At 37.9% G+C, this 15,758-nt stretch overlaps 1 protein-coding gene across 4 annotated transcripts in view; it reads right to left on the minus strand.

The window, feature by feature from the left end:
- Nucleotides 1-15,758, minus strand: part of USP22 (ubiquitin specific peptidase 22) — a 113,398-nt gene that overhangs the window by 68,907 nt on the left and 28,733 nt on the right. For 3 of the 4 annotated variants that reach the window (XM_042798419.1, XM_032989045.2, XM_032989043.2), the window contains exon 2: nt 1,865-1,997. In XM_042798419.1, coding sequence (XP_042654353.1) covers nt 1,865-1,997 — 133 coding nt within the window. Of the gene's footprint in view, nt 1-1,864; nt 1,998-3,087; nt 3,180-15,758 lie in introns of those variants that run through there. The other variant, XM_032989044.2, reaches the window with a different exon arrangement.

Genomic DNA, 15,758 nt, shown 5'->3' on the forward strand with positions numbered 1-15,758 from the left:
AAAATTTTCATACAGTGTTGGTTTTGCTTTTTCAATTTTCAAAGAATGACTGAGGTTGGCAAGGGCCTCTGGAGGTTACCTTGTCCAACCCTCCTGCTTAAGCACAGCCATCTCGAGCAGCTCCATACAGCTTCTGGATATCTCTGAGGATAGACACTCCACAACTTCTTGGGGTAACCTGTTCCAGTCCTCAGTCACCTTCACAGTAAAAACATGTTCCCTGATGATCAGAGAACCTCCTGTCTCCCATTCTGTGCTCACTGCCTCTTGTACTATCACTGGACACCACTGAAAAGAGCCCGGCTCCACCTTTTTTAACCATTCTTTCAGGTATTTGTACACACTGATGAGATCCCCCTGAGCCATCTCTCCTGTAAGCTAAGTCACAGTGCTCCCAGCCTTTCCTCACAAGAGGAGTTCCAGTGCCTCCATCACCTTTGTGGCCCTTTGCCAGACACTCTCCAGTAGCTCAAATCTCTCTCTTACTGAGCAGCCCAGAACTGGACACAGGATTCCAGATGTGGCCTCATCAGTGCTTACCAATTTCAGGTGTCTTCTCATACTAGTACAGTTCATTTTTTTCTCCTGAGCTCATCATTTAAAGTACAGTTATCTGTGCTTCAGTTTATACTGAATATTGCTGCCTATCTTGACATCAGGAATGATGATCATGTCATTCTCACAGGCCAGCAACTTCATAAACATTATGGATATTCACAACTATTTTTCTGTACTCTATTTTTCAAGGCATTTACAAACTTAAGCTATATCACTATGGAGTGTAATTTTTTTCTTTCTTGACATGTATGAAAAAAGAAACTGTAACAATTTGCTGTTTTAAATAGTCTTTTACTGTTTATGGAAACTTACACACCAGTTTCTTAAGCACAGGAGTACACAGCAGTGGTGGCCTTCTGGAGCATCTTTGTCTTCATGGAAAATAGAGACAGTTTGTTCCACAAGCACTTAGGATAAATTAAATGAGAACAGTGGCCACGCTGGTCAAGAGAGAATTCATTCCATGAAATAATGCCTTTCCTGTTCCTTGGATCACTCCACCACGAATGTATTTTCATTGAAGAAAAATTGTGTTGTACACCAAGCAAAATTGTATGTATCCATTTTGATACAACCAGAATTTTAATATAAAATGATCAGGACTTTGCATTGTAACGCTATAATGTTCTAAACTATAAGCAGTAATTTAAAACAAAATTGAATGCTTTTGGTTTTGAACGTTTATGTAGCACCAAAGCTGAACAAAAAAACTTGTTGGCATTTTACCAACGTTTCTGAGGCAGTTGAGGGAAAAGTACTGCATATCAGTTAACCTGTATTCTTATTTCTTAGGTTATTGACACCACTGGAAACAAGAAGCCAAGACAGAGGAAGGAAGAAAAAAAGAAAAAAACAACAAAACTTCAAAAGTTTAAATAATTCTGATTTGCTACTTGATTAGTCTTTGTGATAGGAATGATTTTTTTTCCTTAGCAAGAACAAAAAAAGTGAGCATGACTTCCTGAAAAAGAAGTTCACTGAAATAAATGCTCTAGTTCAAGGCACTTAGCAGAAAAAAAAATTTCCACACACATTTTTATTGTTTTTCCTTGCATATGACATTAATTCATAAATACTAAGATACTAAACAGTAATAATTCAAATTTTAAGTTGCAAAGACTTATCTGTGATGCGATGGAAGCTTAAGCACCAAGTTTAAAATAATGTCACTGAAACAATCCAAAACACAAATAAAATTCTTCTCCCTGTCTAGTGAAGTAGCTACAAGAAAATATACCCTACTGGCCTGGAATTGACAGAGATAGAGTTAAAAAGCACCAGTGAGTGTATCAGGATGACAGCTTACCTAAATTGTGTCGCTTTGTCTTTGCGTGCTCGTGAATATGTTTCTTTGTAAAACAGCCAAAGAAGACACAGTAGAGGCAAGAGTGGAGTCTGTTCAGGTGGGCACCACACATATGACAAATGCACGACTTTGCCTGAAACAGAGAAACAGACACAGAACATGAGTGACAGAAACACATCTCCAAGTCCAGCTAAAGGGATGTAGATCTAACTGCTCGCTCTCCCTTTCATTTGGTGCCTTCTGAACGCTGCAGGGCAGCAGAGGAAACAGTTCTGTCCCCGTGTGACACAACCACCAATTAGACATATTATCAGAAAAACACTCTCCCATTCATCCAATACATTTCCAAGTCTTGACAGGGAGCAGGTCTCATCTAAGAGGAAACAATAGTCAACCCATTTACAACTCTCAATCTGCAGTTTAACGAACACTTCAAGCAGGGATGAGCAGGCACTGCTCCTAAAATGCACCATCCATCCTACCATTCCCTCACTCCACCTGGGCATTTCTGTTCCCGTACCACGTCCCAGCAGAACGGCCTGCACAGCCATGTACAAGCCAGGAGAAAGATGCTGTAAAGTGAACCTGCCACTCCCAACCCCCCCACCCCCGAGATTAACCTGTATCAGTTCCTCCATCCAACTCACCATCAGCCACACAAACATCCATTGCTGGTGCAAAACCCCTGGGCCTTATGGCTAGTGCAGCACAGACTTAACACTACAGCAGCACAGATGCTGATTACCAGGAGAGGAGAGCGAGGTCTTGATGCATCTGTTCTTGCTCAGTTCTCCAGAAATCACCCCCCACCCACAGTCCCTACCTTGAAGCAATGGGCTTTGCTGCTCAACAGCCCCTTCGCTGAGCTGGTTCAGCTTGCTAACCTGGAAGTTGAAACTGGACTAAAACTAGTAAGTTTGTGGGAGATGGGGGGAAGACGGAGGAGACTCGGATGACAATCAGAGGTCAGGGAAAGCAGATGCCCAGCAGGGAGGTAAAAAGGGATGAAGAGGCAGGAGTTTTGGGTAATGGGACCACAGCAAAAACTGTTTTATCACAGCACCGAGCTCCTCAATCCACTCAAAAGCTGTACTATAATTTGAACATTAAAATATTTGTGGGTATATGGCATTTTATTTCTCTGCTGGGAGATTCTGCCAGATTCATTGATTAGATTCCTCTTTACCAGCCCACAAAATAGCAGCACAACATCAAATCCATACCAGTCAAAGAGTTACAGAAGTCACTTTTGCCACTCTCAGACTAGCTTTGAATCAAGTTTGGAAAGCGATGTGCTGTTCCCTGAAGCAACCCGGAATGGGGAGGTATGTGATGAAAGTTACAATGATTCATTGGAAATTAATAAGCATTTAAGCCTGACATGATGGTTTGCATTCCTATGATAACAATACATTTTAACAAGCAGGCCTGGAGAAGAAAAAAAAAAAAAAAAGAGACAGTTAGAAGGTTAAGTAGATTTTTTGACTCTCAATCATATTTGAAGCACTCTTTAACACAACAACACCCAAAACTTTCTTTTAGTATTAAACTCAGGTACTTCAACAAATCTTTTGAAAAATTACTGTCTAGTAAGAGACTTAAGAGAGCTTGTAAGTCTTTTGCTCAACAACACTGACAAAAATTCAGGTCCAATACCATCTGATTGGAAGACACAGACAAGAGAAACTCCTCACAGTAAATTCGCTTTTCAACTCAGACAACAGCAACTGAATTCAGACATTTGTTTAAGTGTAACTGAACTTCTCTAACTGCTCAGAGCTAGAGATCACTTACAGATGTATGCCTTATTTTACAGACTAATCTGACAATACTATTCTTTTGCTTGTCAATATAGAAACACCTTTTCTTTCTTATTATTAAAAAAAAAAATAAATCAGAATTACTAACATACCAAGCTATCATCTAATCCAGGCAGTGCATTTCATCAAAAATAATTCCCAAAGTTCTTCAGTAATATTTGCCCAGTCTGTCACAACTTAAAATTAGTGCTGAATAAATGATGCATGATCCTGTTCTCCAGTCTGGCATTTTTCTTTCAGAATACTTATGGCTGTTAAAAAAATAATCAAGGAAGAAGCTTGCAATATGCTGCACCATGTAATTTATTTTCAACCTTCTACAAATTAAGACCTAAATCCTGAATCTCACATGTTGTATATTTGAAGTTCTCCTAAATTCTGTTCGATGAAAATAGATTGGTTGAATCAAACTCCACACACCTACAGAAAGAAATATTTTAAAGTAGGACCAAAAAAATTCACCACCACCAGCACAATTTCCATCTTTAGAAAAATACTGCAGAACTGTCAAACTGTTGCCTAACGGTTGCTCTTTGGCTGCAAAAGCTAAATAGGATCAGCCTATCTGTTAAGATTGCTGCTATGACAACAACTCTAGCAACTAGCTATTTTACTTAGCCAGCTAAAAATAAATCTTTTAGCATTAAATGTATTGTAAACAGATGACATAACAAACATGTAAAAACCAATTATTTTAGGCTAAAAGGCAGAAAATTTGTACCTTAGGAATATTTATTTCAATGTCAATTAAGAGAAATCAAAGAATGTAAAAAAAGTTACTGGCAAGTTAAGAGAAGTTCAATCACTTATTTAAAGGAAGCTATTTTATCCATATCCTTTATTTGCTCAGTATAGCTCAAGATGGTTTTTCTAAAATTGTGAGAAAACAAGGTTAAAAGACAGAGTGAGGAAAGAAATCAATATCAAAAACCATAGTGGCTATTCTTAACTAGATTAGCTGTCTCCTTTTCATCTGTCTGTGCTTTTAAACAATTTGCTAAGATAAAACAAAGCTGCCACCCTCCCACCCCACCCCAAATAATTAAATTACTTTGTTTCATAATACTCCCACCCCTGCTCACATCTCTTGAGGCTACAGTCTAAGATGAAACAGAATACTGCAAATGAGTAATCAAAAATCAGTTGGATCCATCAAGTCACAAGCTTGCTTTAAAACACAACTCAACTTCTTTAAAAAGCAAGTTAGGTCTTGCTTATGGTCCAGATGCTTTAGGGAAGTCAACCAGTATTTTGGCTTCAGGATCAACCTGTCACTTCTCCTTTTCTCAGGCATGTCCTCCTAGATACAAGACCACCTCTTCCTTATCCTAAGACATAGATGTAGAGTCTTCCCCTTCCTCCACACACTCTCCCATCATTATTCTGCTCCCTGTTTGCTTATCTCCTTTATTGTCCCTGCCGTCAATTACTCCACTCTCAATCTTTAACCCTATTCTCTCTCCCCACACACTCAGCCCCACATCTTAGGTCCCCAGCCAGTCTTCTTTCAGTTCATTCTGAACCTCTGTCTGTCTATCCCCTTCAATTTTGCTTTGATATTCTAACAAACTGCACACAGAAACTAGAAGAGGCCCTGAGCATTTTCTTTCTGGAAGATTATAATAGTTTTTTTAAATGATAGAAAACTGGAAAGAATGGTCCTGCACAATATAAATGATGTATGCACACACACACACAGAGTAACCTACATTTCTGACAAAGCTGCAGGAGTGAGCAACACTAGGTATCCCAATTCTCCCTTCTGTGTTTTTCCCTCTACTGATCTCCTTTATTGCTACTAAGAGTGGTAACTCACATGCCCAGACCCTCAGCACTGGTTCTGTGCCTTCTGTAAAGGAGGTTTAAACAGCCTAAAAAATGAGGGTGTAAAAACTAGTGCACAACACACAAAAGGGAACTGTTAGTAATCACCTGTAACACAGGTCAATAGAGTCCATCTCTAAAGTGCTACCTGCCCTTGATAGTGTTAATAGCTATGATGTGAAGTGAGTTAAAAAGAAAGCAGCAGGCATCAGTAGGTCAAATAAACCAGACTGCTGACACTTAAAGTCTTCCCAAAATGCCAGAATAGCTTATTATTAGTTTACCACCCTACCATCAAAACAGCAGTGGAGAAAATTAATGCATCCAGCTGGCGTTGTTTTGCCCTAGCAGTTCTCCCTCCAACAGTTCCCATTCCTGCTCTCCTTTCCTAGCCCAGCTCAGGCTCCACCCAAAGCAAGAAAGTCATGCTGGGCACGAAGCATCAGTTGTTCCAAAACACCTACACACCTGTTTCAACTTCACAGAATATTGGCTCCTCAAATCAATGACTAGCCCTTTCGAGTGGCAATACACCATCCCTGCAAAGGAAACTCTGCAGAAAAAGCAAGAGGCATACAATAGACCTTAGCTACTGCAAACCAACCTTCTGTATTTCCAGCTATTTCAGAAGTAGCTTTAGAAGCTCATGTTTTATTTAATTGTACATGAGAGGAAAACATCTTTTTTAAAGAAGTTTTTCAGTAGGGTACTTAAGGAGTCTTGCCTCTTATTCTCACACTAAATATATCAAAGCACTTTGAGAACAGAGCTGTTGTCAGTTACGAGCTTATACGCCAAAGACCTCCTACCTTTCACAGTCTGCAAACCATATTCACCACAAAGGTTCACAGGAAAAGATGAACTAGGTAACACTAATAAGACAGTGGGAGGCTTGGGAGGTTAAAAGATCATAAGGAAGGTGTTGCCACATTGTACGTGTTCACAAGTAACTCAAAGCAGCACATTCTTAAGGTACTCTCTTAAAGCAAATACACTAGCTATGGATCCCTGGAAGTGTTTTGATCATGTACAAATTCTTAGCATTAGGAAAGTAAAAGTTTCCCAATAGAAATCCACTTCTGTTTCCCCACCTTTTAAAGTAAGTTTTTGTGTAAAACAGACATAACATTTAGACACATCAGAAACAAGAGGAGAAAGTTTTTCATTTTTTTAATACGTTATCATTACTGAAAGTCTCTGGAGGGTACAATATGCTTTACTTCCCAGCCCTAAACCAAGTTTAATTCTTGAAAAAGAACTTTAATCTCACTCTACACAGATTAAGATGCTGCTTGTGCAGCTCTAAATATGCCTACCTACAAAATACAGGTGTATGTGGAAATTCTACCCCCATACATAAAAGTTTGTCACCATAATCTGCTTTGTTCCCCAAAAGCACTTGTGCTCCAGAAGCGTTACTTTAGCCCAAACTATTCCTTGCAAGGTAGCACTTAAATGGACTCAAAAGGTGGTGAACTCCAGGCACAAGGAGACACTGAAGAGTCCCACTCACAGCTACTGAATTTTGAAATAGGATTTCTGTGATAAATTGAGAAACCTCAACTTGGTACAACCACCACAGCAGTCACTTAGGTGGGGGAAGTTGCTAGCCCTTAAGAGGTAAATTTCAACAATGCTATGAGATGCCTGGAAGCAGAATATCTGTAATTCTCAAAAAAAAAAAAAACCCAAACTGTTAGGATTTTATGTTTTTATGTTTAAACTTGCTTTGAATTATAATTAGATACTATGAGATAAACAAACACGTCCTTTCAAGTCCTATTCCTTTTTTCCGGTGAAGCTTCCACACGTTGGTGAGAGAGGCAGGTAGGAGAAAGCAACAAAAGAGGGTCCACTTGCCCAGAGCATTAAGAACATGTAACAGCTCCTGCAATAAAACTCTGCTTTCTTGAATTCTTAATTCCCTACAAACACATGAACAAAAGTGAAAAGACCAATTTGAAGTTTGCAGTGTTCATTAGTTTAATGGCAGAATAAGGGAAAGAAATAAAAAAAAACCCCAAAGCAGAAAAGTCAGAGACTCTCAACTGAAACTTTTCAGATATGAACTACAAATTCCCTCACTGGGCCACAGAACAAGACATTTAAGGGAAACTTAAACATTTCCTCACATATTCAGAGTGCCTGGTCTTAATACGCCCATTTTAAATACAGTCAATCCTCTGTCAATTTCTGCCTCTTCTATTCACTTTGTCATGTCTAGACCACAGCCTAGGCACAGACTATTTTTATTCATATAATTTTTATTTGTATCCATCTGTATTGCAAACGATTCTTGTCCAAATGTAACAGAGCAGTGCATGTTGAGTGACAACCAGCATGCCTCCCATAGCCTGTTTTTAAAGGTCATAAAACTGACCACTGCTTCTTTCTTCACTGAAGATGGAGACCCTATGGCCATCCAACAGCAGCATTTCTTCTGCCTTGTGGGAGGAGAAAGCCAATATTAAACCACAGCTGACAAGATTTATTACTCTTGAGTACTCTTTGCACCTCAAGAGTAACAAATTTAGGTCAAATCTGCCTTATGACATTTCTATCACTTAGCCTACATTTCCTTCAAGATTCACTGTGCTGCCTTCCTAAGGGAGGCATGCCACAGACCCATCATCCATTAGTATAGTGGCTGGCATATTTTATAAATTTAAATACTTAAAACTTCAAAGCCACATTCTTAGGTTTTAAAAAAACAAAAGAGGGAATTGATTCTACAGTTCTCCATGGTATGGCATATAAATCACTCCTCCACATGCTGATAGGATGATTCAGAGTGACTCTGAGTCAGCACACATTTCTGACACATCAGCTTTAAAAAAAAATTTTAAAATCAACTTCAGTATTGTTCACTCAGTTCCTGCAACCAAGTCTTAATTATGATATTGTCCAATTAGAAATGTCAATTATTTTTTAAAAAGAATATGCCATCAGTAGTGTAAATTTTGTTTCCAGCCCCTGTAAGGTCAGGGGTACTAGTAAAGATTTTATTAGTACTAGCAAAACAGTGCATTAGTTACAGAATTTTGTGGTTTGGTAAGTGTTCAGAAAGCCACTTTCAACAAAAAAAAGGCCAAGTAGAAGTAACTACTTAAACTGGGTTATTCTAAATGTTTGTTTAGACAGCAGCAGAAAAAGACAGTTAAGTATTCCAGCTCTGTTCAACAGCAAACATTAAATCCAAGGTGCTTGCACTGCACTGACATATTTGCTGGCTCCCATATTGCCATCGGGCGCAGCACGGAGATGTCTACACAGCTTTCCTAGTCTGTGAACAGGACCTTTGGCTCTGACCATCTGAGCACAAGTTTGAAAACAACAATATCACAATTTATAATTAAAGATGAAATATAGCCTAAGCTGTTAAATAACATCACAGTTCTCAAACTGAGTGTAAATAAAAGCATACCGTTATGACCATCTGAGCAGCCTGCTGTCCTTCTGTAGGTTAGATTAACCCATGGCCAATTGTCACAAATCCTACTTCTGCCAATAAGTGAAAAAAAAAAAAAAAAAAAAAAGGTGAAAGAGGGAAAAATAGAAGTATTGGACACGCTACAAGAGATCCTAGAAAACAATGAGGAAACTGTTTTTTGCTTCCAAACTGATAAAACTTTTCCATTACACCTTACTCAAGATGCTGCATCCCAGCAAGGGCACAAACTACCTGTCTTTCAATAAGGCAAAGTAACATGTACATTAAACTCACCTGTTTGAACCTCTGATTCATTTATCTTAATTTAACTCTGATTTTGAAAAAGTATTAGTTGCACAGTACCTACTGCCACAGAATTATTAAATATTTTCTGCAATTCAAATTTTGAAGGCAATTTTTTCTCTCCCTGTTATTTTTTATTTTTTTCAAATAAAATTTTATTTTACTTATAAATCATATTTATCATATTTAAAACTTTTTTTTTTCCAGTTTTTTTTTTCCCCTCCTATCTTTATGGAAGACACACTAGCAATCACACAAGGGAAATAGGACTAGAAGTTCTTTAAGGCCAATATCCGAATACTTTGAATGATCTGCTTAATTAGTACTTTTTGGTCTACAAGTTTTAAAAGCTTTTTCAGTTGTATTTTTTGGTTTTGACAAATTATCTCAATTTCCTCATCTGGCAATGACAAGACTCTGCTAAGTGTTCTGTGGTGCTCTGATGCCAGGCTGACGAATTCTCTGGAGTCTGGGGAGAATGGGAGAGTTTATCCTAATTAATAAAGCAGCCTGAGCTCCCTCCTGCAGGAGTGACGGCTTGCCACAACAGCAGTGTGGCTAACCCACCGGGAACCAAAGCACAGTTGGCCAAATATTTTGATTGGGCCAGGATCCCCATCCAGAGAAATAATAATGGTAGACTTGAGGGTTTTTTTAAAATAGGGGGAAAAAAAAAAAAAAAACCAAACAAAACAAAACACAAAAAAACCCAATTAGGTTGTTTCCCTTTCCTGAACAGGTTTTCTGAAGTGTAAAATTAACCACAAAAGTAACTGTGGAAGCCTGACAGTATTTTGTCTCGTGGCTGTGGACATAATAAACAATTGTTTTTATTCTCTGCTTGAAGGGTAGGACAATGATAAGAGAGGTACCATGCTTTCAAGAGTTAGCGGGACACTAGAAAAACAGTCTATACAAAGGTGAGTTGTTAGTAACATAGAAAAAACACTGATCCAAAGACAAGATACAAGAAGATGATGCAGGTAAACCCCTGAAGTTCACAGGGCATAAGCAATACAGAAGAGCTGTTTTTTGAGACACGAGCAAGGAGGCCATCTATAAAAGCATCTTCTAGACACATTGGCTAGAAACGACAACATTCAGAGTAAGTCTGAAAGGACCACAAACTTCTCTTGAAATAACACTATTCATTCTGCTGAAGGATAGAAAATCTGGATTAAGTTATCCCAGAAACTTTCACAAAGAAGGTAATATCCCAGCCTCCACTCACTTATGAATCAATAGCCAGAGCATTCATTTTCCTTATCCAAATCGTACTACAAAATGGGAATGGATATTACTGAGCAGTTCTAGAGCACAGTGAGTAGTTCTGTTAATAGCTCATTTGCATGGAAGTACTATTCCAGCCCTAAATTGGTAGAGGTTCATTTCCTATCACTATTAAGGAAAATATGGGTAACTTCACTAAGGAGCAGTTCGAAAAAGGTACAGTATAAAATAAGGAGACTCGCTGATCTGAACTGAAAAAAGCACGTTTGAAATGGCCGAGTCCATTAAAAAAAAAAAAAAAGGACAGACAGCAAACTGGTTCCACATTAAAAGCTTTAAAAAATGCTTCTATAGATACTAAGTGTCAGATAATATAGTAGGTTTCTTATGACTCCACATGCTTTTCTGAATTCTTGAGTGCATTAATTTAGAGAATAGTGTTAAAGACCATTTCCCACTGTGCCCAAACATACTACAGCTGCTCTGAGACCAGTAAAGGAAGAGAAGAGAGGGGAAAAAAAAAAAAAAAAAAAAAAAAAAAAATCACCGAAAGATATTTCAGAAAAGACAACCTCCTTTCCCCCCCTTTCTTATCCACAAATACTGGATTCATACATACAAAGATTGATCTATAGGAGTCAGAAAAGCCTTCCTAGAGCCTTTCTTCCAAAAAGAACCAGACCTCTTGCAGAGAGGTACTTCAGTTCTCATCTATTAAACTTGATTTAGTAGTTGCTAACATTATATGCCATTAGACACTAGGATCACCCTATCCTTAAAGCAACCTTTCCCATTCTTAAGTGAGCTACTTCGAGTAATTTTTTCCCAAGGATTCAGAACAAGAAAAATGTCTTGCTTTTAATGTGGTCTTCCATTCAATGAGATCAAAGCTCCAACAAGGTTCTGCACTAAACGGCAGGATGGAAAATCGCAGTAAACTCATCTTAGTTGTCCCCTTCCTACTGAAGGAACTGGTTTAAACTGTTCTGCTTCATTTCATACAATTTGCACCTAATATGTATTTTCCTATACTAAGACCGCTGACTTCATGCTGATGAGGAGCACTCACGTTTTGTTCCACTGGCTCAGCTGTAGGTGGAACCATCTCCAAATGGGCAGACACATGTATATAGAACAACTGCAGTTGTTTGTGCAGTAATCACACCTTCGTGCTCTAAAACAATTAAGACAATGCAGCTGGAGAGTTACTTCTATTGACAGTCTGTGCTATCTTAAAATTGGAGTGTATGTACCCTGAAGGGAAATACAGTTAAAGCTCCAGTACACTAAAGTTAAGGGATTAAGTATATGGACAATACTCAGAAGAGAGAGAACACGTTTTTCAGAATCAGCTCTGCAATGAAGACATATTCTTAAATGAGAACAATATTGTAGGCAAAGTTTATCCACACTCCAAAAACACAGCTTTGATTCAAGGGATCTTCTCAAGAGACCAGTGCAAGTCAATCTAAAACCAGAGAACTTTGAAGAAATTAAGAATTTTATTTGGAGGTGAAACAGAGATCTGACTAGTTATCTTTTAAACTCTACATACAGATTAATTTTTCCTGCTCTTCTTACTCTGGATGATACACCATGCCAAGAGCTGGACATTAAATCAGAATTATTTTTTAGTAAAAAACAAAACTAACCCAAATTCTTCCAATTTTTGCTTCACATGAAATTCCACAGCAGGTACAAGACTGAAATGAAACTTACGACGAAAAAAAAAGTTGCGCCATTTAATAGACAGCACAAGATAGATCAGAGGATAGGAAGATGCTCTAAAGATGTCTTTTTGGTTTTACCATATATAGGCACAGTAGTAAGAAGTTGTATTTCAACAAGAACAAAGAAATTCTCTGGAATCCAAATGACTATGCTGAAATTGCTTATTTGCTTCTTCTTTGGTGGGTGCTCATCCCCACCACTAGCATTTACAAATCTAAATGATTTCTCAAGTACTCCATAAAAGATGCATTTAAGACCCTATTGTGTTTTTAAACCATTTAAATAATGGATCTTGTTCAAATTAAATTGCATGTCCTTCTATAGTCAGATTCTTTTAAAAGTGGAATGCATATTTGCCTTGTGAAAACATGTAAACTGCTTAAGGTTCAAATGCATGTCTCTTCCCTTGAATATATATGATGCATGGATATGTTCTGTGTGTTGATTTTTATCTATTTCCTGCAATGCACCACTGCAGTAGCGAATTTCACATGAGAACAAGGGGCTTGCCAATACCGCAGTAGTGTATTCTAAGATCTAGTACAAAATCTATTACTTTACCTCACCATTCCCCGACATCAGCAAATCATGGAAATGTTTTTAAACATCCTATTTGGTAATGTATTGATCTAATCTGTGAACATGTGACTCGGGAAGCAATTCAGGGAGCAAGCTAAACCGACAAACCTGCCTGCTGCTGTGCGAAGTCTTATTAAACCCTGCCCGTGCTGCAGAGATCTTATTTTGCTCTACATAAAACTAAGAAATCGGGATTCTTCATATGAAAACAGGTATGCTCTTGGGAAGTTTGCCATACTACTTTGATGGGAACGCTCTAGATAGCATCCTTTCAGAAAGAAAAGAAAAAAGAAACTTCAGGTTATGTAGGATCAAAGCCCTAACAAGTCCTACAGCCTCATTTAGAAAAGCACAGATATTTCAGCTATCTTATTCTTTAACTACTCTAAGATGTCCATAAAAATATGTGAACTTAATTAGTTCACATCAAAGTGAAATCAATTCTGCTGGTAGGAAAGATGGACGGGATGATACTACAGCACTGATTCTCTGTGGCATAACTTATTTATGGGACAAATACCCTTAGCAAAAAAGGAGACTAGTAGAAAACGAGCAGCCATAGAGTGACATAGTGCATCTATTAGCCACTATTTGTTTTATTTAAAAAAAAACAACCAAACAAACAACACAAACCAATGCTGCACTAAATAGGGTAGATCCATTGTTGAGCCTAACAAAAAAGCATTAGCCTGGTAGAAAACATTTCTCCTTTTAAAAGCTTCCTAGGAGTTATGCACCATTCTGTCAAGACTGTAAGAGTTATTATACATGACATTTTTATATTTACTGTAGCAAAGCAAGCCAACTGGTAGTACAGAAATTAACCCCACTGCTTACAACTTTTCTGACAATTGTGGGTTTCAGTGATGATGCATACAACAAACAAATAAGGCATACAAGCCAAACTCTCTTCTTGCCGTAAGAATAAAACTTCCTCTTTGTCTAATAGGAGCTGACAACAAATTCCAGTCCCCTCACAGGGCCTACAAGAAAAAACATTACAAAACAAGAAAATAAACTTCCCTTTTGATTTTACAAGAGCTATACAGAACATTTGCCAATTCTCCTTCCAAAAACCGATTTGCCCAAAGCACCACAAACCATTCCCAAGCAGCACATTCCCCCTAAAAAACATGCCAGAAAAATGTGCTGATACAGAAAACACCATTAACCCATTCACACTAACTAGTCTTCATCACAGAACAAGTGCATCCTCTAAAATTACACAGTAAGGCTTTTGGAGAATGTAAGACAGAACATTCACGGGGTCTCAAACAGTGCTTTCATGAGCATGAAGCATAAAATGGAACTATAACAGACAAACTAAAAATTTTGCTTGTCTAGTTCCACTTATAATACTAAGACACCAGCATCTGAGGGCATATTTATGTTCACCTAGCTGTGTATGTACAGGAACACTCTAAGCCAACTAGCAGAGTACTGCCAAGGAACATCCAGAGAATAAAAGCAAATTCTCAATATGTTTGCACAGAACATGCTTTGATATCTATTAAGCTAGAGCTTACTATTTCCTCCTACCTCGGTACAAAACAAATTAATAATTCATTTTACTAGAGCAAAATAAGAGGTCTTTCATTCACTAGAAAACTTTAATGCAAACTCACAGACCTGAAGTTATAGAGGTAAGACAGAGGTGGTGAGAACTGTAATTCAATCTTTAAAAGATTTAAGATTTAGATAGATGGATATTCTGAATTCTAGAGACATGCAAGTCAGCTTAGAAAAAATTATTAAAGCAGTATGAACACGAAATACCTTTTGGAAAAGGAGTTTGGATTTCTCACACTAAAATTGGCAAGATGAATGAAAGCACCTTCAGAAAAAAAACCTGTGGGAAATAAGCATTCCCATGACAAAAAATTTTTCCTTTATCTATTTAAAGAGTTTGCAAATTGCTGCAGTCCCACAGAATAAACATTAATCACAGTGTGTGTAGAAAGGTGGGTGATAGTTTCTTAGTGAAGAGCATGTCTTTTTACATAGGAGGTACAGCCAACTGTTTTAACACTTCACACTGCATTTTGAACATGTAACTTGTTTTGCATTTTACCTGTTTCCCAAAGGAATTAATTGAGAAGAGGGTTGCAGTTAAACTGTTACTGACTCTCAAGATCAGGGCACATTAAACTCTAGTTCCTGTTGTTCATGAGAGTTTGGGAAAGGGGAGGTTTCCAAGTAGAGAAATTTTGAGTCCCCTAAGTGGAACCAAGAAGCAACCAAAAAACCCTCCAACCTCTCTCCACCACTCCCCCCACCCCCAAAACAAAGAACACCCCCAAACTCCAACACGAAACAAAAATACATTACAATACATTCTCAATTTGGCACTTCACTAATAAGACTCAGTTCTTGGAGCTGAGTTTAGAGCACCTTGTCCACATAATAAGGAAAAAATTGGTGCCATAACAAATACTTGCCTTTTTCGTAGAAACATGGAACTACATAATTTCAGCTGTCTGCTCCTTTCCCCCACCTCTAAGATACTACCAAGCACTTGTTAATTATCTCAAAGCCAACCTTTCATTAAGACAGAAAAGAGCATTTTAAGTTTGTCACATTTGAAGTATCTCTAACCTGATCTAGTTGTGTCTAAACTGAAGATTCAGTATAATACACAAGCTCTGTATTTTGTGGTTGAAATCTCTATTCCTCTCATACTATAGAACTTCAAGCATACACTGGCAGCAAATTCCAAAAAGCAGGGACACCATTTCTTGATGGTTTCAGAGTCATACTGAGAAGCTGGGCTAGCATTTCTTGGACAGGTTTAATACCGTAAAGGTTATAGTGGCTGTGAAGCACTTCCTGAATTTCCATCACTGATGGCAGAACTGTTAAAGATCCTACTTTTTTTTTTTTAATAAAGTCCCATTTATAATGCTAAAACCTTCCCCTGACAAGTGTTACATAACAACCTCACAGGAGTAGTTCTTATTTCTTTCCTCCTTTTGGTTTG

This window comes from Tyto alba, unplaced genomic scaffold (genome assembly GCF_018691265.1).
Source record: "Tyto alba isolate M040663 unplaced genomic scaffold, T.alba_DEE_v4.0 Super-Scaffold_28, whole genome shotgun sequence".
NCBI classification, from domain to species: Eukaryota; Metazoa; Chordata; class Aves; order Strigiformes; family Tytonidae; genus Tyto; species Tyto alba.